Source organism: Ahaetulla prasina, chromosome 4, assembly GCF_028640845.1.
Source record: "Ahaetulla prasina isolate Xishuangbanna chromosome 4, ASM2864084v1, whole genome shotgun sequence".
NCBI lineage: Eukaryota > Metazoa > Chordata > Lepidosauria > Squamata > Colubridae > Ahaetulla > Ahaetulla prasina.
In genome coordinates this window covers 150,839,857-150,865,075 of record NC_080542.1, presented here as the reverse complement: position 1 = coordinate 150,865,075, position 25,219 = coordinate 150,839,857, and the positions used below count along the sequence as shown (strand labels likewise).

Genomic DNA, 25,219 nt, shown 5'->3' with positions numbered 1-25,219 from the left:
TGTAAATAAAAGGGGAAAAAAAAGGAAGGCCTCTGACGGACTCTTTGCTGGGAGTATTGGGGGAAGGGAAACAGAACATCCCCCTTCTGTGCCCAACCAGGTCTCCGTAATGCCCATAAGGTCCGCGGATCCCTCCTGCATAAGATCGCAAAGCAGGGGGGCTTTATTGACCATGGACCGTGCATTGCACAGCATCAACCGGAGGCCCAAGCTCTGAGGATCCTGGCCGCCTGGGGAACGGGAAAAGTCTGAGGGGTCGGGGCATTTGATTGCTTTTAAACTGCGAGCACGTGCCCCCAAAGATTGATATGGCCCCTCACTTCCGCCATACCTGCCTCTCCCACTAACCAAACAGATGGAACCACCCTCATCGTCAGGAACATCACCCTCCCCCAAAACCTTCGGACCTATTAAAACTACGCCGCGAGCACGCGCAGTGACTGGCCCTCCCTCGGCGGGCTACCCCCAGCACCCGCCCTTACCCTCCCCCCCCTTAAAAATTCCCTATCTAAAAATCCCCACAGGTTCTTTCTACACACGTGCCACCTCTGTGGATCCCAAGACCCGTCATTGAGGCCGGCCCTCAGTAATGTAGGGGGCCATTCCTGCGAGGCGGGGGCACCTTGCAGGCGCAAGAGTTCAATTGAGGAATACCGCATAATAAAAATTGGCGAAATGATGGCTCCATCTCGAAATTGGCTAAAATGATAATATAAAATTAGTTCTCAGTTAAGGACGGACGTACAATAATACGATCAATGGACAGTCATGATGGTATCTCCTGGTCAATATCTGGACCAAGATCTTAATTCGGTCCAATAAATATGAGCTCTTAAGTCCAGGATGGAATAATGTAAGAGAGTCCAAAGCCAAGTCCTAAACATGGGAGAAAGGGTGGGGTTGGTGTTTCGTTTCCACCATCGATGAAATTTGCTGTCTCCCGGACAAGTCTCCCCTCGGTTCCTGATGACCCACAAAGGAGTAAAATATGGCCATAAGAATCGCAAAAGGCCAGGAAACTGTCAATGATATCACAGTGTCAGGAAAAAGAACAGGCCGGGAACAGACCAAGGTACCTCCACTGTCTTACTCTCCGCCGGCCTCAGGCAGTCCTCCAATAACAGGCTCCAAATTTGTCCAGCCCATACCAGCCAGGGGTCACTCCATCTCCACCACCAACACCCCTGGAATGTCCGGGTCCGGATTGCTCCAGAGACCAGGTCTCTCCAAGTCTCTCCAAAACCCTCCAAGAGGCCTCACAGAAAGGCAAGGCCTCCCCCAAGGGGCCGAAGGACAGGAGGAAACAGGAACGCCTAGGTAGAAGTAGAGGTCGCAACAGGCCATAGCAGGCCACAATAGGCCGCAATAGGCCGCCAGGATGAACAAAGGCCACAGAAGGATAAGTCAAGAAAACCTTCGTGGCCAAAGCCACATGGTGGAAACGGCAGAAGCAGAAGATGGAAAAAGTGGCAAAAGCTGTCCAAACGCCAAAAAACCGCTGCTGCTCCAATTCACCACTTCCCCCTCCGCTGCAGTTCGGATTCGCAGCCGAGGGAAAGGGCCCAAAACAGCATGACCAAAGTAGAAACAGGCCGGCTCACCACCCCTGCTGGCGCCACAAACATGGCTGCCGCCATCCGCCGCTCACCTTCCCAGATCCGTTCCCGGCAACCGTGGGGCTTAAGAGATCCGGAAACCTCTCCCATGGCTACCTGAAAGTTTGAATCATCAGATTGGGGCATGGGCGGCTAAGCAGGCGACCAGGGGCGCTGCCATCTCGATGGAGCCGAAAAAACTGCCGACGCCGATCCTCAGGGCACCGCCATCTTGCGCATGCGCAGAATAGAAGGGGAACTCACCAAATTTGCAGATGATACTCAGCTGGCAGGAATAGCCAATACTCTAGAAGATAAACTCAAGTTCCAGATGGATCTTGACAGACTTGAATCTAACAAAATGAAATTCAATGCAGAGAAAAGTAAAATCTTACACTTAGTAAGAAATACCAAAAGTACAAATATAGATTGGGAGAAACCAGGCTCAATAGTAGTAACTGTGAGAGGGATCTTGGAGGCTTAGTGGACAACCAGCTAAATATGAACCAGCAGTGTGCAGCGGCAGCCAAAAAAGCCAATGCAATCTTAAATTACATTAACAGAGGGATACAATCACGATCAAGGGAGGTACTAATACCACTCTATAAAGCCCTAGTAAGTACTGCATCCAGTTTTGGTCACCACACTATAAAAAAGATGTTGAGACTCTAGAAAAAGTGCAGAGAACAGCAACCAGGATGATGAGGGGACTGGAGGCTAAAACATACAAAGAAGATTACGTGAACTGGGTGTGGCTATTCTAGTGAAGAGCAGAGCCAGGGGAGACAGAATAGTTATCTTCCAATATTTGAGGGGCTGCCACAGAGGGGTCAGGCTGTTTTCCAAAGCACCTGAAGGCCAGACAAGGAATAATGGATGGAAACCGATCAAGGAGAGATTCAACCTAGAAATAAGGAGGAATTTTCTGACAGTGAGAACAATCAACCAACGGAACAGAAGTTGCCTTCAGAAGTTGTGGGAGCATCATCACTTGAGACTTTCAATAAAAGATTGGACTGCCATTTGTCAGAAATGTTGTAGGGTCTCTTGCTTGAGCAGGGTGGGCGAGGGTTGGACTAGATGACTTCCAAGGTCCCTACCATCTTTGTTAATCTGTAACAGCAATAGGGGAGGCTTCCCGCAGCCACTGAGCACCTCCGGGTCACCCTGGCTGTGTGGGAATGCCAACTCGGGTCCTGGCAGCCCAGTCGGTTGGAGTTAATTGATTATTTATTTATTTATTTATTTATTTATTTCGATTTTTATACCGCCCTTCTCCCGAAGGACTCAGGGCGGTGTACAGCCAAGTAAAAATACATTATATACAGAAATTAAAAGAAATTAAAAGAAAACATATTATAAGGTGGCCGAAAATTTAAAACAATTTAAAATCTTAAAATATAAATAACCCCGATAAAATTTTAAACCGGGATGAATGGATAAATGGCCATTCCAATCTCTTGGGGAGAGGGGGGTTGAAGCAACGGGGGGGAATTATAAGCGGCCACAACAGGTGAGGCCGTGGGTGATGCCAAGATCGTCTGCGGACAAGGAACAGCCAACCCAGCTCAGATGCCAGGTGGGTGGAGTGGCCTTGCGAAGGGCACCAATGACTCTGACATCCCCCCCAATGTACGCTCTAGAGGAGAAAGGAAGAAAAGGGCAGGAGTCCAGCTATGTGGCCCTGCTCAGCACCGCTACCCGGTCACTCCTGAAACAGCCACGGCCCCCACTTGGCAGGCTGCCCAAGCCTCAGCCACTCCCTTTGGGGGTGGGGGTGGGAGGAAAGGAGGGTTTTCTCTCTAGGCTTCGCATCTGCAACATGGTTGGCCCACTGGAAGGGGCCCCATCGATAACCCTCCTGGTGTGTTTTCTCTCCCCCATTCCAGTGGTTTCGTGCGGCTGGCTGGCTCCCCCCTCCAATGGGGAGAAGGAAGGGACCAAGTACCTAGCGGGGTCTCTACTCCACTTCCGCTGCCATCCTGGCTACAGCCTGGTGGGCTCGGTAACCAGGAGATGCCAGGAGGATGGGACCTGGTCGGGATCACCCACCAGCTGCCTCCCCAATGCAGGTAGGACATTTAAATGATTCCCTCCTTAGCCCCCCACCCCCCAACACAGAGTCAGCACTATGGATCTGGGCTTGCATGCTGGACCGAGGGGAGCAGGGACAATAGGGGAGGGGAGTCTTGTGCCGGGAAAAGGGGCTGCGCAATTAAGAGAAACTGCTGGCAGCCCTCAAGGCATCATGTCTCACCTCTGGCCCTGCAGGGAAAGAAGCCCCATTATGACCTTATGATGCACCCTCCCCTCCTTGGCTATATACCTGCAGTGGGATGGCCCACTTTAAGACAGGCACCAACACAACCCTTCTTGCGAGGCCCCGGCTCAAGGAAAGGAAGTGGGGGGACGGGACAACACAGTCTGACTTCCTTGCTTCACTTTCTCTGGGAGAGAATTATGGGGGGGAGAAGCAAGGCAATGGGGGTGGGGAGGAGGAGGAGAGATTCCAGGAAATCCCAATGACTCACAAGATTCAATTGGGGGTAGGGGTAGGATGGGAAGCTGGATTCACTTAAGAAAAGACAGGATTGTTTAACGGCTGCTGTCAAAATGGTCATAAAATTGGGGCCAATCATGGTGACTCGATATAAGATGGCATCAACCTGTGAGCAAGATTCTAGTCCTGGCCCTAGTCATAAATCAAGGACTGGCTGCAATCTGAATTTGCTGTGCTTCATCACAGCCTCTAGCTCAGGTCAGGGCTCCCCATGTACGGACCAGGGGCAACTCCCCTCCCCACAAGGTTTTTGGAGGCTGCCAAGGAAGAGCTTATGCATTGCTCATGGGCTCAGAACCTCTTGGGGGAGGGGAGAAATACCCCAACTCCCAGTTAGCAACCCCAGTATACACCCATCAAGAGGCCTGGTGAGACTGTGGCCCATCCGGGTCATGATGAAGCCAAAGCAACCCATCCATCTCCATCTTGACTGAAAGGGATCCCAACCATCTGTAGTCAATTCCCACACCAAGTTCCGGTATTTGCAATATGGCAATTACGCCTTGCGACATACCTAGGGGTCATCTAATCCAGCCCCCCACCCCCTTGCTTGGTGCAGGAATCATCTCCCGCAGTTTCTCTGCTGACGGCCTTGGCTTTTATGTCCCAGGAACCAGCCTGCCCCACTCAGCGCTTGCAATCTTGAAAGCTGCCTTCATCTTCTGGATAATCTGGTGACCCGGCTATAGAGAAGATGCTGGAAGAAGACCCTTTCTCGGCTCCCCCCTCCTCATGAAGGCTCTTCTTCCATCAGAAGAATTCCTGCTTTGAATGACCTCCTCCGGCCCACCAGCAATGAAACATCAGGCCTCATGACTAGTGGATGAGACCCGAACACCGCCTCCCACTCACTCTGGGTCCAGGCATAGGGGCTGCACAACCAGCTGGCCCTTGTGTGGGGTGGGGTGAGACCATGTCATCATCAACTTAACACACAGATCACTCGAGGCCAACTTTGTGCTCAGGGGCTCCTCCACAAAAAGACGGAAGGGCACAGATGGCCAGCCAGGCTGAGGAGATGAGGTCTCCTTGCCCAGCGGCAGCAGCATCCCATCGGCCAGTGCCTATTGGGGTCTTCTCAAGATCTGCCCCTCCTTACTTGGGGAGGGAAGGGACACCCAGAATGAGAGGATCCCAACTTTTTCCCACTTCAGAGTCCCATGCCAGGAGATTCCTTAGATCAGCACCCCCACAAACCCCAATCCGTGGACTGGCACCTGTCTGCAGCATGCCAAAAACTGGGTGGCACAAACAAGCGATGCTCCATCCATGGGATGCAGGGAGGACGCAAAACTAGCCCCCCTCCGGATTGCAGGAAAACCTCTCTCCACAGAACCAATCCCTGGTGCCCAAAAGGTTAGGGGCCACTGCCCTAAATGGCTGGTTTCACACAAGCCTCATAACCGAGTCAGGGGCGAGGGCCTTCCGCGAGATCCGAAGGTAGTCACTGGTGGGATCATGGTAGCCCTTTCTTCCTTGGTGGCTAAAATGAACACCCTGACCTCATCCAGAGCGGAGCAGTCACCCCAACTCAAGTCTTTCAGTACAGAGCCTCTGGGTGGCTCGGGGGTCCCTGTCTGCAGCCCACCACCATGAATCAGGCCTGAATTATTTGGCGGAGGCTTCCCCTGTCCTCTCCCTCTGGAGAGATAACCCTCTGTGGCTTTTCTCGTCCGTAAAAGGGATCCCTTCCCCTTCCAGCAGCCATTTCACAAAAAGAGGCAGGGTGGCTTTGAGGACCCTCACCCAATAGCCTCTGCCCGCCCCCCCACCCTCCATGGCTGTCCCAGAAGAGGAAGAAGGACACAGCAGGTAGCCTCTCCCAACTTCCACCCCACTTCCTGTTGGGGTATCTGGCACTTTCTGGAAAAGAAGGTTAAGAATCGGATACTCCCCAAAAAAGAGTGTTTCCCCACCCCCAACCCTGGGGACAGCCATACGCTTCCAAGATTACCAGGAGAAAGACGCGGCTGATGGGTTTAAATGCCTTGAGCAAACGGGATCCCTCTTCCATTCCCTCTGGCCAAGGCAGAGACCCTCCCAAATGCAGCCCCCTTGATTCTTCCTGCTTTAATCATTTCTCTCCTGGCTGCTCCCGGCTGGCTCTCTCGGCCAGGTGTGGAGACCAGGGGTGAAATGCTACCAGTCCACACCGGCTCGGGAAAACCGGTAATAATAAATGCTACCAGTTCAGGTGAACCAGTAGTAAAAAAAAAGCTACTGGTTCATCCGTATCGGTATTTTTAGCAATCAGCTGTGCCACGCGATTTAGATTTGCTACAAAGCTGGAAATCCTACTTTGTAGCAAATCTAAATCGTGCGGCACAGCTATTCCCCCCCCCCGTTCTACTTACCTTCAAATGGCTTCTTTTTCTGCGCAAAGCGTGCATTTGGTGCACACTGCACATGCACGCACACAGTGTGCATTTGGCGCACAGCGCACATGCACAGGCAGCGAACCAGTGGCAACCTGCGGAGAATTTCAACACTGGTGGGGACCCAGCAGTCCAATAAAGTGGCCCTTTGACTAAAGAGTTACAAAGCAATGACTCTTTATTGAACGCTCTTCTACAAAACACTCGGCACCAAACAACAAAGAAACGGCAGCCACAGTGGGGAAGAACATGGGACTCGTGATTCCCTCTCAATGCAGGGACCGGCAGGGCAATTGTACTGCCAATAAGAAAACCATGAGCACCTTGAAACAACAGCACGGCTGGTCGGTCATGGGGACAGCTTTCCCCCAGTCTTTCGCGTTCCTTCCAGTCCCAGCCCCCTGGGGAGGAGGGGGCCAGGAGCACACAAGTTGAAAAAAATCTTGCCCTTTTTCTTAAAGAGGCCAGGTAGGCAGTGGGAGAGGGGGAAGGAGGGGAAGGAGGAGAAGGTGGGGGAAGCAACTTTTCCTTGTTTTTCAATGCTGCCCACCTCACAACCCCTCTTTTGGGGGCTTCACTGCAGACATGCCAGCACAGATGCTGCCCCGTGTCATGTTCCACACTCTGCCAGCCAGCCAGGCAGACAGGCCCAATTCTGATTGCCTTCTGCTGGGAGCAACTATCCAAGACCCAGCCACTCCTAGGGCCTCAGAGTTCGGCCACCGCTTTCCTTTTTGGCCTCCGTGAGGTGGAAGATGGTCAAGAGACAGAGAGACTCCAGCTGACCCCCCACATCTTGTCTTCCACACAGCCTGGCCCTTTTCTGCATGGGGCAGGCATTGTGCCACCAACCTGCTTTTCTGTCCTTTTCTGCCCATCTTCTCTGGGGCTCCAGTTGATAACCTCCGCCTCCCTTGACAGCAGCCAGCCTGGCGCCCCAAGTCCTTCATGGCACAACCACTCCAAGGAGAGCCCAGGACTAATCAGGACGGGCTTTCTCCAGGCCAGCTGCTCCCCAAGGGTTCCTGTGGATTCTGGCCAAAGAGTCCGGGACAGCCTGCCTTCCCTCGTCCCTTGGGAGGCATCGCAGTGGATGGGTCTGGGCAGGGCCTACCTGTGGCTGGCCGGCACAGCTCTAAGGCCGACCTCCAGCAAATCAGTCCTCTTGGACCTGCTTGCCAACTGGATTGGCCCAACACTTCTGCTGTGAAGAGGGTCTCTTCACAGCACCTGCGAGAGACCCCCTTCCTCTTCCCTGGCTTTCCCACACAGGAGGACTCTCCTAGCCAGCTGCTCGTCATCGTCAAAGCCGATCCAGTTCAGGATGAAGAAGCTGCTCCTGGCCCATGTCAGGATTTCTCCCAGTTTTGTGCGTGGTTCATTGGATTCATGCAGCCCCCAACAGGATGCACATCGGATCTTCTCCTACAGCCAGGCTGATGGTTATTGCTGAGACCGTTTGCAGCAAATGGATCCCAGGAATACCTGATCCAGAAGCCTTGGCACCGAAGCACAAAGAGGCAGGCTAACCACAGGACAGAGCCGTAGTGAGACTGAGAGGAAGGCCTAGGAGCCCCCTGCTGTGGGCCGGGCTCCTTGCTTCCTCCCTCTGCACAGCCCACGCACGATCCACGATGATCCACGATGGGGATATGTGATGGGTCGAGATCTCTCCTCGTCCTGAGCTGGAGGAGGGGGGTGGGGAGGAGGCAGACTCTAAAGCTGGTGATGCCGGTGCTGTGGTGGGACTCCCAGTCCCGGAGCCGGCCCATCCTCAGCAGGAGGGTCAGGTGATGGAACACAAAAAAGTCCATGCTTGATGGAATGGGGGAGGGGAGACAGGGAATAGGGGGGAACCTGGGCCAGGAGATGTTTATGTGTTGCGCACCCCCAGAGACTGTTCCAACTCTTGCCGGCGCTGCTGGATCTGAAAGGGGGGGGTAAAGTAGTGGGTTAGGCTGCAGGAGCCACTGAGGCCAAGCAGAAGGGGGTTGGAAAGCCAGTCCCCTCCCCAGCTGCCTTGCCTTGCAGTAGAAGTATCTGCTCACGGCCTCCTGGGACCACGGCTGCTGGTAGAAGTCTGCCCTCCGCTCCTCTTCCGGGTTCCCTACCACGTCGGTCATGACCTGCCGAGCGAGACAAACCCCCGTAAGCAAAGCCCAAAGGCAGCTTCTTTCCAGTCACAGTTTTGACCCCCCCTCGGGCTGCCCCCTTGATCCTGGCCGTCGCTTCCCCCAAAGCTCCTGAGCAGATATCGGACCCTGCGAGTCTTCCTGGCATAAAGGGGAGGCCTTGGCCACATCAAACAACCGCTGACTATAAGGCAAATGGCACTGTTCATGACGAGGCTTGAACTGATTCAGGAAGAGGAGGTGGGATTTCAAGCAGTGTCTCAAACAGGGGAGAAATGCAGCTCACTGAAATGCACAGAAGGCATTTCAGTGGCGAAATATTGCCAGGTTCAGCCTTTGCTTGCCTACGAATTCAAGTGCCGGAAGGTCAAAGAAGGAAGGCTCTGACTGTCAGCTTTGGAAGCCATACTAGGCTGCCACTTTCTCCTCTGTGGGAAAGGAGGGGAGGGATGATTAGACAAAACATTCTTCCTGCCAGTCAAGGTCAGGCTAGGTTCGCATCTGGAGAAGGAATGGCTGGAGTGAAGCTTCGACATGGGACGGTTGAGGATTGTAACCGGCAAAGGGGTCATGAGGGTGGAGATTTTGGAGTTTGTATTATTGAGGGAGGAACCAGAATCCCCAGTTTCGGTTTTCATCCAGCTGTGCCAGTTTACCTATGCTAGTAAAAGAACTTTGAAAGAAGTTGGCTTCGAAGTCTTTTCTGCAGGAGGGGTTTTCTGGAACGCTGACTTTAAACTGAAACTGGGGATTCTGGAACGCTGACACTGACACCATGAGCCTTGTCACCACGAGCTGCACCCTTCAAACTTTTGATATGATTAAGCAGACACTGGTGCATCTACTGTGGTTCCCCGAAAATAAGACCCTGTCTTATGGAGTTTTTTTGCCACCAAAAAAGGCACCAGATCTTTATTTTCAGTGGGATGTCTTCCACTGACTCACCTCACTTGCACATGTTGCCCCCGGCCTCCTTTTAGCTGTCAGAGGCCCCCAGAAGCTTCTTCTGCGGCCTGCAAGGCTTTCCTGAAGGCCTCTGCAGCTGATAACAGAGATCTGGATTGTCAGGTGTGCAAGGACTGGCTGCAACTGTCCGAAGATAAGTAGTAGGGAAGCTCCACCACCACCCCATCCCCAGCCTCGCTTAATTTTACCTAGGCACTCTGGTGTGGGAGGGGTCTTAATTAGGGCTTATATTGGGCGCACATGTAAAATCAAGCTAGGTCTTACTTTCGAGGTAGGTTGTATTTTTTGGGGAAACGTGATAAAGTTCCCCCCCCACTTGTCCCACCTGGCCCTCCAGATGTGGAAGGGCAAAGCCCCCTCCTCCTGTCCTCATGCTGCACCCGGAGCAAAGGAAGAAGAAAAAGGAGTCTCCAGAGAGGCAGCCCAGCCCCAATGGCTGAAAGTTTGACCACAGCACCGTCGATGGCTCTTGTGGTCCCATCCCTGCTTGAAGCCTCAAACACCTAGAGCCACCGACCTTGAGATCCCTGCTCTGGGAGCGGAGGAGGTCCTGGATGTAGCCCTTGGGGTCTTTGGAGAAGCTCAGCATGAAATCTCGTTGTATCTTCAGCTGGTTGATGGACTCGATGGTTTCATGGATCTGAAGGAAGGAAGAAAGGAAGCAGAGATCCATTTCTTAGCCAACCGGCCCAGTTTCCCCAAGAAAGCGGCTGGCCTAAGCGGTGGTAGCAGGCCATCGCTGGAGAAAAAAGACATGAGGCGTCTCTTGGCATATGCCAGGATCAGCGGTTCTGTCTCTGGACAGTGGGGGCATGTCCGGGATGTCTTGGTCAAGGGGAAAAGTGTTTGTGAAAAGTAGGGCTTCCCCTCTGGTCAGTCAATCTCTGGGCAGGCCCTAAAGGCCAGGTGTGAAGTGTCTCCTCAACCTACTGCTTTGCCTTCTTCAGGGTCCCTCCCCCACTTTGGATAGTGAAGATGCTGGCCTAGAAATGGAGAGTTCTAGTCCAGCCCGAGGCATGAAAGTCGGCTCAGTGATTTTGGGCCAGTCCCTTCCTTTCAGCCCACCCACCTCACTGTTGTTGTGGGGGATGTGGGAGAAGGAAGGAGTATTAGGTATATTGGTGGCCTTTAGTGATTTATAAAGTCATAATGGCCCAGCCTAATATAATTTTATAAACCAGACATTGCTGGCTTGTCTCAGTGCCCCTTTGTACCCAGCCAGCCGCCCCCACCCACAGCAGCACCTTGTTGTCCAGGGCGGTGATCTCCTGCTGGTTGGCGGTGGAGAGCAGGAAGCTGCTCATCTGCCCTTTTAGGGGGTCTTCCACCTCCACATCAATGTCATAGCAGGCCGTCTTCTTCTGGTCATTGGGGTCCACGCTGAGGGAGGGAGGGAGCCCGAAGCATCAGCCCCCATCCTGGGGAGCCTCCCTCCCCCCAGACTCCCATTCCACCCCCACCCCACGCTGCCCAGATCAGACACCCTGTCTGCTCACAAGGGTTGTGAACCGAAAAGGATCCTCTGCCCTCCCGCTCAGCAAGCCGGGCTTCAGGGTTGCCAATTCCCTCCCCTGACTTATTTATTTATTTATTTATTTATTATTTAAATTTTTATACCGCCCTTCTCCCGAAGGACTCAGGGCGGTTCACAGCCAGGTAAAAAATACACAATGATACAGTATAAATACAATTAAAATACAATTAAAAAACTTATTAAATTGGCCAAGATTAAAAAATTTAGGATAAAAACCCATTAAAAACCCATAAATTTAAAACTAACCCAGTCCAGCGCAGATGAATAAGTGAGTTTTAAGCTCATGAAAGGTTGGAGGTCCGGAAGTTGACGGAGTCCTGGGGAGTTCGTTCCAGAGGCGGGAGCCCCCACAGAAGGCCCTTCCTGGGCGCCGCCAGACGACACTGTCGCGCCACCACGGCACCCTGAGGAGTCCCTCTCTGTGAGAGCGCACGGGTCGGTGAGAGGTATTCGGTAGCAGCAGGCGGTCCCGTAAATAGCCCGGCCCAATGCCATGGGCGCTTTGAAGCGTTCACCAACACCTTGAAGCGCGCCGGGAAGGCCGCAGGTAGCCAGTGCAGCCTGCGCAGGATAGGTGTCACATGGGAGCCACGAGGGGCTCCCTCTATCACCCGTGCAGCTGCATTCTGGACTAACTGTAGCCTCCGGATGCCCCTCAAGGGAGCCCCCACAGAGAAGGCCCTTCCTGGGCGCCGCCAGACGACACTGTCGCTACCGACGGCACCCTGAGGAGTCCCTCTCTGTGAGAGCGCACGGGTCGGTGAGAGGTATTCGGTAGCAGCAGGCGGTCCCGTAAATAGCCCGGCCCTATGCCATGGAGCGCTTTGAAGACGTTCACCAACACCTTGAAGCGCACCCGGAAGGCCACAGGTAGCCAGTGCAGCCTGCGCAGGATAGGTGTCACACGGGAGCCACGAGGGGCTGCCTCTATCACCCACGCAGCTGCATTCTGGACTAACTGCAGCCTCCGGATGCCCCTCAACGGGAGCCCGATGTAGAGAGTATTGCAGTAATCCAGACGAGACGTCACAAGGGCGTGAGTGACTGTGCACAAGGCATCCCGGTCTAGAAAGGGGCGCAACTGGCGCACCAGGCGAACCTGGTGGAAAGCTCTCCTGGAGACGGCCGTCAGGTGGTCCTCAAAAGACAGCCGTTCATCCAGGAGAACGCCCAAGTTGCGCACCCTCTCCATCGGGGCCAATGACTCGCTCCCAACAGTCAGCCGTGGACTCAGCTGACTGTGCGGGATGCCGGCATCCACAGCCACTCCGTCTTGGAGGATTGAGCTTGAGCCTGTTTCTCCCCATCCAGACCCGTCGGCTTCCAAACACTGGGACAGCACTTCGATAGCTTCATTGGGGTGGCCCGGTGTGGAAAAGTACAGCTGGGTGTCATCAGCGTACAGCTGGTACCTCACACCGAAGCCACTGATGATCTCACCCAGCGGCTTCATATAGATGTTGAACAGAAGGCGAGAGAATCGACCCTGCGGCACCCCACAAGTGAGGCGCCGCGGGACCTCTGCCCGTCAACACCGTCTGCGACGGTCGGAGAGATAGGAGGAGAACCACCGATAAACGGTGCCTCCCACTCCCAATCCTCCAACTGGCGCAGCAGGATACCATGGTCGATGGTATCGAAAGCCGCTGAGAGGTCTAATAGGACCAGGGCAGAGGAACAACCCCTATCCTGGCCTCCAGAGATCATCCACCAACGCGACCAAAGCCGTCTCAGTGCTGTAACGGGCGGAAGCCGGACTGGAGCAGGTCTAGATAGACAGTTTCCTCCAGGTGCAGGGGAAACTGATATGCCACCATACTCTCTACAACCTTCGCCGGGCGGGTTGGAGACCGACGATAATTACCTAAAACAGCGGGTCAGGAAGGCTTCTTGAGGAGGGCCTCACCACCGCCTCTTTCAAGGCGGCCGGAAAGACTCCTCCAACAAAGAAGCGCTCGTAATCCCTGGAGCCAGCCTCGTGTCACCTCCTGAGTGGCCAGCACCAGCCAGGAGGGCACGGGTCCAGTAAACACGTGGTGGCATTCAATCTACCCAGCAACCTGTCCATGTCCTCGGAGCCACAGGGTCAAACTCATCCCAGACAATATCACCAAGACCGCCCTCAGACGCCCCGTCCGAATCGCCACAATTTTGGTCCAGACCGTCCCGAAGCTGAACGATTTTATCGTATAGATAACCGTTAAACTCCTCAGCACGTCCCTGCAACGGGTCATCCCCCTCCCCCTCGGGAAGGAGGCGGGTCACCAAAAAGGGCAGCTGGGCGGTTATCTGCCGGCGCAATGAGGAGGCGTAGCGCCTCGCTTCCCTCAGTGCCACTAGGTAGGTCCTAGTATAGGATCTAACTAGTGTCCGATCAGCCTCTGAATGGCTGGACCTCCAAGAACTCTCTAGGCGTCTTCTCCGGCGTTTCATCCCCCTCAGCTCCTCGGAGAACCAAGGAGCCGGTTGGGATCTGCGCCGGGTCAGAGGCCGCAGAGGCACGACACGGTCTAAGCCCCCAGCCGCAGCCCGTCCCCAGGCTGCGGCTAGTTCCTCTGCCGTGCCGTGAGCCAGACCCTCAGGGAATGGCCCAAGCTCCGTCCGAAACCTCTCTGGGTCCATCAGGCGCCTGGGACGGTACCAACGTAGTGGTTCCGTCTCCCTGCGGTGTTGGGTAGCGGTCAGAAAGTCCAGGCGAAGGAGAGTGATCTGACCATGACAAAGGTTCTGTGACTATATCTCTCAAGTCCAGATCCTTCAACCACTGACCAGAGATGAAAATCAGGTCCAGTGTGCCTCCCGATGTGAGTGGGGCCATCCACTACTTGAGTCAGGTCCAGGGCCGTCATGGAGGCCATGAACTCCCGAGCTACTGTCGATGACGAGCCAGCAGATGGCAAGTTAAAGTCCCCATGACTAAAAGTCTGGGGTCTCCACTGCCACCCGGCAAGCACCTCCAGAAGCTCGGGCAGGGCGGCTGTCACGCAGCAAGGAGCCAGGTGCGACCAGCAAGCCCATCTGACATCTATGACCCCACCTCACAAGAGGATTCACACCCGGCAATCTGAGGTACAGTGGTCTCCTTCGCTCTAGACTCTCTTTAATAACAACCGCCACCCCCACCCCTACCCTGGGCCTCGGCTGATGGAATGCACGGAAACCCGGTGGGCACATCTCAACCAGGGCACGCCTTCAGTGCCCAACCAGGTCTCCGTAACGCCTATAATATCCGTGGCACCCCCCTGAATCAGGTCATGTATTAGGGGGGCCTTATTGGCCACGGACCGTGCGTTGCATAACATCAGGCGAAGGCCCAGGCTCTGAGGTCTTGACCATCCGGGAACGGGAGAAGTCAGGGGATCGGGCACGCGATCGCCTGTATACATCGAACGCGTGACCCCTAAACCGATGCGATCCCCCCCTTCCGCCATATCTGCCCCTCCCACTTACCGTGCAAATGGACTCACCCTCACACAAAGGAACACACTCCCCCATAACCTCCGAACCCATTTGATAGTCGCCACGAGCATGCGCTGGAACTGGTTTCCCCGACGGGCTACCCCATCACCCGCCCTATCCCTCCCCTTAAAATTCCCTTAAAATTCCCCGATAAAAAACGACTAAAAGAGTTCATTAAAAATCCCCTAAGCCTCCTAGATTTCGCATGCCATCTCTCAGGAAACATCTTTGGGGGTGCCAGAAGGACCTTCTGGCCGAGACAGAGCAAATCCCCCTTCCCATTGGAAGGGAAATGATAAATGATTCGATAAACCTGCGGCTCTTCTGCCCACCAGGAGGGAGATACCGAGGCAGAGGGACGCTTGTGCCCCGGGCTCCCCCCTCCCTAGAGCGATGGAGAATGCTGCACACACACACCCGGGCTCCATCAGGCAGCCTCTTCGGTCCCCACCACAACCTCCCCTCCTCTCTTGCTCAGCTCACCTGGGAAGGGGGGGCAACATCACCGGGGGGGGGGGACAGAAGGGATGCCCTGAATGCCGCTTTCTTTCAGGGGTGGGGTCAACCCAGGAAAGGCGCTGACCTGATGATGTGGTTGATCACAATGGGATCCGGGGGCAGCAGCAGGTTGGTCAGCCTCTGTGGGATCTCGGAGAACTTGAGCCGGGAGCAGTCAAAGATCTGGAATAGCAAACGGATAAGAACACTGGCGGCAGTGTTCACCTCAAGATGGGGGGGAAGGGGGCATCGGTTCCAGGCCCCCAGGAGGGCCACCCACGCTCAGCACCAGCTACAGGGGCAAGTAAGGTGGGCCAAGTGGGGCAGGGACAGAAATCCCTAGGGCAGAAGAGATGGCCTCGACTTCTCACCCTCCTCATATTTCTCTGGGCTTCCAGGGTAGCCTCACCATGGTTAGTCCCTGCTCTGCCAGCTCTGACAGGAAGCACCCATGGAGTGTGGTTGGCCAGAGTGCCTGGTTCCAGAGCTATTTGGCCTGGTCATGCCCTGGCTGGAAGGTGGGGCTTAAACTTTCTCCTCCTGCCTTCCTCCCTCTCTCCTCCTCTCTCTCTCCCCCCCGCCCACCCACCCTAAAACCCCAGCTCAGGGATCCAGCAGGAGAGCCAGATGAATGTCATCATCTCCAAATCGTGCCCTACTCTGTTTCTCACTGACCTGCTGGAAGTACTTGTCGCAGTTGATGTACTCCTTGTCGTGAGAGTCCTGCAGCTTGTTGGTCTTGATGTACTGCCAGAGGGCCTGGATGATGGCCGAGCGGGTCTGGGTGTGGATGCCCAGCAGGCGGGCCAGGCGAGGGTCCAGCTTGAACTGGGGAGGCTGCGGACAGAGAGCCGACCCCAAGGGTCCCCTTGGGCAACTGAGGGTCTCCTTGAAATCCAGAAGGCCGGAGGGCTTTAGGGCAACAGGCCCCCCTCCGGCCGGCCCATCCAGCAGGGCCAGCCTCTCTCGCCGGTCTTCCCAACGGGGACCCCGGGACCCCTCAGCCCCAACGGCCCGTCTGCACTCGCTCCCGGCCTTCCTCGAGGTGGCTTTCCTGGATCTGCTCAAGGCTTCCACGTACTTGTGACAAATAAAATCGGGTGTTATTACAAACAAAGTCCTTTGGCATTCTGGTCCGGCTGCAAAGGGCCCTCTGGAAATCAGCCCACGGGAATTCCATCACCGCCCCGTTGCAGGCAGCAATGATTTATTGGTGTTTTCATTTATTATATTCGGGACTGCGAGATGGACGGCATGTAAGTTGGATAAATATATAAATAAATGCTGTGTCAGAGCTTGTAGCTACCCATGTGTCCGCTGTAATTTTGGGCAGCATTGACAGTTACAACCACTCATTAAACGACATCAAGAGCAACGCTGGCTGCAAACACACGCACACACACATACACACCACTAAAAAACAAATGAATAAAAGGCTAGGCACAGCCCACCTCCCTCCCCAGGCCTGAGGGAGACAGACAGCCTTGTGGGACTCCCCAGCTCGCCAGTAACAGTGTTGGGGTCTCCCTCATTTCAGGGAGAGTCTGTCCCAGAGGGCAGGGCTGCCAGAGGGACCGCTTGCTTCCTGGGCCTGTGAGGGGGAACTGCTGGTTAGGGGGCAACCAGCAACCCCACCCACCCACCCTGCTTTGTCTACTGGGACGATGGCCAGAAACCACCAGAGGAAACAACCTGAGCGGGAAGGCGCTTCCCAGGGGGGCGACCTTGAATTATCTCCACAAGCCCAGTTGCTCACAGAGCGGCAAGTATCATATTATGCAACAGGGGCACTGCCCATCCCTAGCGTCCCCTCCCAATGCATTCTGGAGCTGCCAAGGGGGCCCCAAGGGCAGTCCCATCCATGGCAGCACACTGCAGGTGGCTGCTCGGGCAGTGACCAGGAGCCTCCCAAATAGTCCAAATGGCGCACAAGACGCACTAATAGAAACGGTCCTCATGGCTACAGCTGCCTGGGCTCTCCAGACAGGGGCTTTGAATTCAGGGAAAGGATCTCACATCACCCACTTTTCTGCTGGGGGCTGGGCACCAAGAAAGACCCCCAACAGGCTGTGGCTGAGAGAGGCCACAAAGGAGCTTCTCCAGAGGCTTCATACGGGGGAAGAGAACAGAAGGCTCACCCAAAGAAGGGGTCTACCCCTCCCCTCCAGCTCCTGGCATGGGGGTCTCTCGCAAATGCAACCAAGGCTTCCAGGCCTGAATCCACATCTTCCAGGGCTCTCTGAATCAGCAGTAGGAGCCTTTCTCCATAGCTTTCCTTAAAAAGGTTGGGTATCTTGCGCTGCCCACTCCCGGAGCTCACCGACATTTGCCAAATGGGGTCTGGTGACACTCCACCCCACCCCACCAGGCACCACACAGCTCAGTTTTCTGGTTGCTCTCCGGTGACACAGGAATAGAGGCAGGAATCTGGAGTTGGCTGCGGAGAACAGCTGCCACTTCTGGAACACGGCCGGTCCTTCCCCTTCCCCGGGCACCCGGGAAAGGCTTGGCTTTTGGGAGCGAGAGGACACCACAGCAGAGAGCAGAGACATGTGGCTGGCATGGAGCTCAACTGGAGTTGGGGTTACCACAAACTTCCCTTCTCCATATTCCCCCCCAAACTCAGCCCCCCCAAAGCCCAGCCCCAGCCCCCCTGCTTCTGAAGCCCCCTCCCCACCTGGTAATCCAGCATGAGCAGGAGGGTGCAGCGCACACTGACATCTCCCGGTCTCTTCACCTGGAAGCCGTCCGTCTCCTGGGTGGTGGGAGTCCGGTGCCACTGCCAGGAAGAGGCAAGTGGGCAGTTCTTAGAGCGGAGTTCCCCCAAACTTTCCAGGGTGGCAGCCCGGGGAGGGGATAAAGAGGGGGTGATTTTTTGGGAGGGTCGGGGGCAGGGACACGTGCCTATTGTCTGGCCACCTGAGGACATTGGCCTCAGACAATCTTGCCCGGGACACCCAGATGCCCAGGTAAAGGCATCTCTCCTCCCTTTGGAGGTCCTGCCAAGGAAGTTCCTGTCTGTGCAGAGGGCACCCAACTGGGCATCTAGTCAGGGGCAAGATTGTCCCAGGCACGTGACCACCCACCACGTGACCACCCACCTGGCCAAGAGAAGTGACCCCTCCCTCGTACACTTCATGCCGCACTCAGGTCAACCTGCTCTCCGTCAACCTACTCCCCTTCCCTTTAAACCAGATAAATGTCACCTCCTCGACCAGTCATCTCATCCACAGATACTGAACCCCATGGGTCCCTCCAAAACCCCACAGGCATCCTCCCCCACCCGTGTCCATGATGATCCTGACCGCCCACTTCACTTCCTGCAGCTTTCTGCTGGGCTTTTTCCCCTGGCAGGGGGTCCTTATGGGGCGGGCCCCCCTCCACCTCCCCTTGGTCTTCCCTTGTGCGAGAGCAGTGCTTTTGGGGGTATGAAGGATGGCCACAAAAGAAAAGAGGGGGTCACCTTATGTTTAGGAAGATGCCGGGGGAGGAGGGCAGTTTCCCTGCAACAGAGGGTCTGAGAAAGGCAGGGGGAGTCCTGCGTGGGGGGCAGTGGAGTTGCAACAGGCAGACCCAGAGCAGGGATCTCTCTGGGGTGTCTCAGGGAAGGGGGGTGGCAGAGTAACTTTCCCCCCCACAAAGGGATGAAGTAATGCAAGGGCAGACTGCTCTCCCCCACAGTCGGGCTCCACTAAATCCACCTCCATTATCCCAAGAAACACACAGCAGACTGAGGAAGAAGGGCAGCCATCCCCCCATTTCTGCCTGGGAAGGTATGGGAGGGGCAAGCCGGTTACCTCAACCAGGTGATTGTCCGGTCCGTAGAGGTCCTTGTCCAGTTCAATGACCAAACTCTTGAAAAAAGAGGAAAACTTCCGCTTCTGTTTGCTGAGCTGTGGGGAGGGGGAAGAGGGTGGGGAAAGATCCCCCATCATCAGACAAGGAACCTCCACAACCTCAGCTCTTTCCCCTCCCAGCTGCCCCATAGCCAGCAGGCGTTCACAAAGCTTCTCCCTTGTGCCAGCCGCCTTTGGGGTCACTGACTTCTGTCCCCCACTGTCCCCCCCCAGTCCTGTCTTACATCATCTAGCAGCTTCCCTTCCACCCGCAGCTCCCAGGAGGCGATGCTGCCGTCCGAATCGTCGGCATCTGACTTGGCCGGGTTGAAGGTGTTGGAGATGTAGAGGCGCAGCTTTCGCTTTTGCTGTGGCCCAAGAGAGACCCCAGTGAAAGCCCCTTGCAGGGGGTCACTTGCTTCCCGGCCTTCCCAGGCCCGGACCCCGGTCTCCCATGATGGAAGGCTCAAGCGAGGGAAACCAAAGCGACCCTCCCAGGGGTGAAATCCAGCAGGTTCTGACAGGTTCTGGAGAACCAGTAGCGGAAATGTTGACTAGTTCAGAGAACTCTGGTTGGTCCCAGAGTGTGGTGGGAATGGGGATTTTGCAGTATCCTTCCCCTGCCACGCCCACCAAGCCACACCCACAGAACTGGTAGCAAAAATAATTGAATTTCAACATTGGACCCTCCCCACAAACTCTGGCACTGAGTGGCCAGAAGGATTAGAAGCCCTGTGGGACTCCTAGAGAGAGGAACTCCCCTGATCGGGGGGGGGGAGAGTGTGGGGGCTGCTGCTCAGCCCCCCCTCCCGGAGAGGGGTCCATCCGCTCCCACCTTCATGGGCCTCTTCAGGGCCTCCTGGATGTCCACCCGCTTCCGCATGATGGTCTGGTCCAGCTTCCGCTCGAAGGCCAGCAGGTCCATGTAGGCCTGAGATTCAGGCACCAGCTCTCGGATCTGGGGGTTGGGCACAGAGTAGCTGCCACACATGGGGGGGGGGCAGAAGACCTTCCCCCCATTGTATGGAGAAGTCCCCAATCTCAGCCTTTAGATTTGCTGGGAAGGGACACCCTCTCCCTCCCCACTGGAGATGAGATCTGCTTCTACCATGGCAAAGGGGGGATCCATAGCTGAGTTCCCTGGAGGGGGCACTGGGGGAAGTAGACACCTCAAAGGAGGCCCAGGGCTCCCTCCAGGCACCACAGGGCAGCGGGAACCATTTGGGGCCAGCAGCTCTGCATTCCCCACCCAGAGGGGTCCAGCTTTTGTCTTGCTGACCTCTCCGCCTTCCCCCACCTCCACATCCCCAGATGCCTTCAGCAGCAGGGCAAGGCCCCTCCAGGAACCGCAGGTCTCCTGCCCACCGCAGAGATGGCATTTTTGCACAGGGCCTCCCCAACCCCAAAGGTGCCACCATGCCCAGTAGGGCCCTTCCTTCCTCTGCCAGAAGGAAAGCAGTGGCCCGGCGGAGGAGGGGGGCAGCCCTCCTCCTGTCCAGCTCTCCCCCCCAGGACCACCACCCTTCCTCCCCACTAGGAAGACTGTATTATCACAGCTACGCCCAGATGGGTGGGCAGGCAAGAAGGAAATGGCAGCCTCAGCCCAGCTCCTCCCCCCCCACTCCTTTCTAGCACTGATGATGTTACCTAGTTTGGTAATGAAATGTTTGCAAGAAAACAACCTAAGATCAGAGAGCATCGAGGACAATACAGTCCTCCCGCTCTTCCTCCCCTCTCCTCTTCTTCCTCCTCCCCTCAACCCTGGTGGAAGCAAGGCGGAAAGTGCCACTCACCCTTTGAGGGAGGATTTTGTCTGCCATCTTCCTCCTCTTGGCACTGTGTGAGAAGACAGAGACAGATGGCCATGGTGCCTAGCAGGCAGAGGAAGGAGCCCCCTCTCCCCGGCTGCTGAGCCTGGCCTCAGAAAGAGGCCTCCCAGAGCTTTGCCTTACAGCAGCCGCCACAGGGGAGGGGGTGGGATTGGTCCCAGGAGGGTCTTTGGGGTCTCTCCTTCTCATCCCCCCACCCAGGCTTTCACCCAGACTCCCAGGGATGGGACAAGGACACGCTCCCGGTGGGCCCACCTGGCTGCCACCCAAGGTTCACTATGTGCAGCAGCTGGGTGCCAGCTGGCACACGCCTAGTGACAGGTCGCAGGGGTTGAGAACTACGTGCCCCACCTCAAACTTCAGCCGCCTGAATGATTTTCACGGATTTAGCTGGCAGCAGAGCAGGTGCCCACTTCCTTCCTCTTCTGGGCTCTGGCAGTCCACCTCAAGCCATGTGCCACACAAAGAAATGTAGCACCCAGCCTCCACTTTTCAAGGCTGCCCCCCACCCCGGGAAACCACTTGGGAAGAGGGAGGGCTCCTGCATGGCCCCTATCTGCCCCCTCCTCCCTCCCCCGGCCATGCCAAGGGATCTCCTTCCTTCCCAGCTCTGGGCAAAGGCAGCTTGGCCGTGAGGAAAGAGCCAAAGGATGAGGATGGGGCTGGATCCACCTTGGGCCCATCACCCCTGTGGCTGCCCGCTCACCTCCGGGACCTGCTCTGCGGGGCAGCTCCCTGCGTTTGCGTCTGCTGCTGTTGCGACTGTTGTGGTTGTTGTTGCTGCGTCTGCGTCTGTGCCTGTGGTGGCTGCTGTGGCTGCGGCTGGGGGGCTGCCCTCTTGCGCGTGGGCTCCATCACTGCTTGCGGCATCCCGGGGCGCACCGAGGGACTTCCGACGTAGGGTGGGCCTGGGGGACCCATCGGGGCCCCCTGGTGGGGCATGCGAGCACCGGATGGCATCCCAGGACGCTGGAACGGAGAAGCAGAGGGGCGTCAGGGGGCACAAGGAGGAGAGTTGGGCACAGGGGCAGGGGGAGTGGGAGTGGCATGCATGGGGGAGGGGGCTAATGAAACCGGCCTCACAGCCGCACTGGCCATCCTGATGCAACCCCCTTCCTGGCCAGCCTCTTGACCTGACAGAGAGGGCAACACAGATGCCTACAGGTAGGAGGATGCCCCCTTCTGTGCCCTCAGCTACAAGATGTGCACAGCTGAGCCGGTCAGGGGTCGGAGGGGAGCCACGCAGCCGAGGCCACAGCCGGAGAGTGTCCGAACACTCCTCCCCAGGGTGGCCCACGTCTTTCACACGGGCCACACAACCAGGGTGCTCAGAGCACCACCACCCCCAGTGCCAGGGGGCAGAGGCCTCCTGCCGGATTCAGCAGAGGGAAGGAAGCTATCAAGAGCCTAAGGGTCACAAAGCTACCACCGGACAAGTCAGTCTGTGGTCAGAGCCTGGGATGAACTGGAGGGCAGTGGGGGGTGGGAATCATGAATGGCTCTGCATGCCAGGGAGAAGCGGTGGGAGGGCAGCTCCTGGGCACCAGATGGGGGGGTGGTTTTGACCTCCTTCTTGTCCCCCCCCCACCAGCCATGGCAGAGGAATGGCCAAGGAGGGGACGGCAAGGAGGGCCCCCAGGGATGAAATTAATTGGGCCAGGGGTGGGAAATGAGCCTCTGCCAGGGAGGTCTAGTGGGAATTCATTACCCAACTCAACAAAATTCCATTTGGGGAGATGAATTGAGGGAAACCGGTTGGAAAATCTGAATGAAAATTAATTGGGTTGGGGGGAATGGCAGGATGAGCTAATGGAAAAGGAAGGTGGAGGGTCTCTCAAGTGAAGCTCCGATCTCCCATGTGACTCAGCAGGCAGAAAACAGATCCCCGTCAGACCAAACTCCCAGCGAGCCACTGGCCAAAGGGCCGAACCTGGACACCTTCAAGGGATGTGGCCATCACTGCCGCTAAAAGGGACAGGCAGGAGCTGGCGGGGGTGGTGGTGGCTGAACTTTCTTCCTCACTGGGAGCCCCCTTCCCACTGGGGCTTCTCCAGAGCCAGTTAGAAGGGCAGTCTGGCCTGGGACCACCACTTTCTGGTATATTAAGTGTGAGGAGGGAATTTGCATGTGGCAGAGGGAGGGAGGGAGAAAGGATAGGAAAGGAAAGGAGAGAGGGAGGGAGGGAGGGAGGGAGGAAGGAAAGGATGGCTGGGAAGGAGGGAGTGAAGGAGGAAAGAAGGAAGGAAGGAAGGGAGAGAGGGGAGAGAGGGAGGGAGGAAGTGAAGCACACCCCCGGGAGGGGAGCCTTGCAGGAAGGAGGCACCTGAATGCTCCTGCCTAGCCCCCAAAGTGCAAAAGCCCAGACCCAAAGTGGGAGCATCATGAGGCAAAAACATCCTCCCACCCCAATTTTTCTTCAGCAGCCTCTTCCAGAAACTCTCCACCTCACTCCTGCTGCCCCCACCCTCAGCAAGACTGTTTTATGGCAGGGAGCCCCAGGGAGCCCAGCTTCTCCCAAACCCAACACCCCCACCCACCCACCCCATCCAGCCAAGCCCCTCTTCCTGACCCGGATTGGCTGCCAGTCTTCTCTCACCCCATGGGCCTGGGAGGAGAACCCCCCCAAAAGCCAGAGACCTGGGGAGAAAACCAACAGGAGGGCCAGCAAGGGGCAGCTGACAAGAGGACCTTGGGCGGAGCAGCGGGGGGTGGGGGGAGTTTGGGTGGGGGATCTGCAGATTTTTGGTAATGCTCCAAAATGGGGGGCATAGAAGCTGGCCTGGCGCAAGCAAAGGCCCTGGAGAAGAACAAACTAAGAACAATCTTCCTTTCCACCAGCAGAAAAGACAATGGAGCCCAGCTGCAGCCCAGGGAGGTCTTAGAGACAAGGACGGGATCCTCCGAGGCCGAAGATCGCAGCCCAGGAGCTGAACAGATGGGAAGGAGTAACTGTCAGGATTCCAGAAAACCGAATCCCCAGTTTCGGCTTAATGTCAGCGTTCCAGAAAACCCCTCCTGCAGAAAAGACTTCGAAGCCAACTTCTTTCAAAGTTCTTTTATTAGCATAGATAAACTGGCACAGTTGGATGAAAACCGAAACTGGGGATTCTGGTTCCTCCCTCAATAATACAAACCCCAAAATCTCCACCCTCATGACCCCTTTGCCGGTTACAATCCTCAACCGTCCCATGTTGAAGCTTCACTCCAGCCATTCCTTCTCCAGATGCAAACCTAGCCTGACCTTGACTGGCAGGAAGAATGTTGTTTTGTCTATCATCCCTCCCCTCCTTTCCCACAGAGGAGAAAGTGGCAGCCTAGTATAGCTTCCAAAGCTGACAGGAACCTTTTTTTTTTTTTTTTGTTTACATTTATACCCCACCCTTCTCCGAAGACTCAGGGCGGCTTACAGTGTATAAGGCAGCTTGCTGGGGTGGGAGGTGTCAAATGGTCCCCGACAGCCATTTTGGGAATGCAAAGTCCTTTTCTGGGGCAGCCATTTTGTGAGAGGCCCACAAAATGCAGCCAGCACCCCCACCCCGTGTGTGACCTCTAATCCAGGGCTGAAGGGGGAGACAGGAGATCTGCAAGCAAGAAGGGAAGCTGGCTGGCTGACCCCATGGGGCCGAAGATTTGGCCAGCAAGAAGCAACAGGACGGCGCCAACCCTTTCCTGTCACCCAGCAAAGCCCAGAGACCCCTGGCAGCCCCTCCTGGGCCCTCGCTTGGGAATCGCCATTGCACCACCCCCCAAGGCCTGGAGAGAGGAGCACAGCAAGCAGAAAGGACACACAAAGGGGGCTGGAAAGGAGGAGGAGGACGGGAGATCGGGTGGTAGGAAAGGCCCCAAGCTGAGCTGGGCAAAGACGCAGGACATCCTGATGTGGCTTCTCTGGACACGTCTGTTAAAAAACAGCTGCAAAAAAACGGTGGCAGAGGCAGGACGGATGCAGAGATCCGCAACAGGAGCCAGGGCAGGAATCTCCTGCTTGCTGGTTCCAAAGGAGTTGAAATCCTCTGGGTCGAGGGACTTCCGCTTCTGGTCCCAGACTGAAGCCACCCCCACACACACACTTGGAAACAAAGGAAAGCCCCTGCCAGTTGTGTGACAACTGGCCGCAGCCCAGCGGAACTATTGATGGGCAGGAAACTCAGGTGCCCATTAGACCGACTAAACCCAACCTACACCCCAGATGGGTACAAGGGTATCCAAGAAAAAACTAGGGAGATGACAGCGGGTGACCCAGTATGGGCACACAACTATAGCGAGGGCCCAACATGGTTAAAAGGGACAATTCTAGGCATAACCGGGCCGAAATCATACGTAGTAGACATGGAGGATGGCCGGGTTTGGAGACGCCACATAGACCAATTAAGAAAACGAATACCAAGTAATACAGAAACCAAACAGCCAGACCCTGACTACCAAGTTTGAATCT

At 55.9% G+C, this 25,219-nt stretch overlaps 2 protein-coding genes across 8 annotated transcripts in view; one reads left to right on the top strand and one right to left on the bottom strand.

Moving 5' to 3' along the window:
• SUSD2 (sushi domain containing 2) overlaps window positions 1-6,656 on the top strand; it is an 84,029-nt gene extending 77,373 nt beyond the window's left edge. Inside the window, exons 13-14 of one of the 4 annotated variants that reach the window (XM_058179308.1) lie at window positions 3,485-3,667; window positions 4,715-6,656. In XM_058179308.1, coding sequence (XP_058035291.1) covers window positions 3,485-3,667; window positions 4,715-4,833 — 302 coding nt within the window. In that variant the 3' untranslated portion in view covers window positions 4,834-6,656. The remainder of the gene's footprint in view (window positions 1-3,484; window positions 3,668-4,714) is intronic. The other 3 variants (XM_058179305.1, XM_058179306.1, XM_058179307.1) reach the window with 3 other exon arrangements.
• A 34-nt stretch (window positions 6,657-6,690) lies between these two features.
• The window catches only part of SMARCD3 (SWI/SNF related, matrix associated, actin dependent regulator of chromatin, subfamily d, member 3), a 40,114-nt gene continuing 21,585 nt past the window's right edge, over window positions 6,691-25,219 (bottom strand). For 3 of the 4 annotated variants that reach the window (XM_058179341.1, XM_058179340.1, XM_058179339.1), the window contains 12 exons: window positions 21,491-21,753; window positions 20,749-20,791; window positions 19,791-19,913; window positions 19,201-19,323; window positions 18,917-19,012; window positions 17,797-17,898; window positions 15,795-16,199; window positions 15,205-15,302; window positions 10,873-11,008; window positions 10,146-10,268; window positions 8,555-8,656; window positions 6,691-8,457 (listed from right to left, as the gene is read on the bottom strand). In XM_058179341.1, coding sequence (XP_058035324.1) covers window positions 8,404-8,457; window positions 8,555-8,656; window positions 10,146-10,268; window positions 10,873-11,008; window positions 15,205-15,302; window positions 15,795-16,199; window positions 17,797-17,898; window positions 18,917-19,012; window positions 19,201-19,323; window positions 19,791-19,913; window positions 20,749-20,791; window positions 21,491-21,744 — 1,659 coding nt within the window. In that variant the 5' untranslated portion in view covers window positions 21,745-21,753 and the 3' untranslated portion in view covers window positions 6,691-8,403. The remainder of the gene's footprint in view (window positions 8,458-8,554; window positions 8,657-10,145; window positions 10,269-10,872; window positions 11,009-15,204; window positions 15,303-15,794; window positions 16,200-17,796; window positions 17,899-18,916; window positions 19,013-19,200; window positions 19,324-19,790; window positions 19,914-20,748; window positions 20,792-21,490; window positions 21,754-25,219) is intronic. The other variant, XM_058179342.1, reaches the window with a different exon arrangement.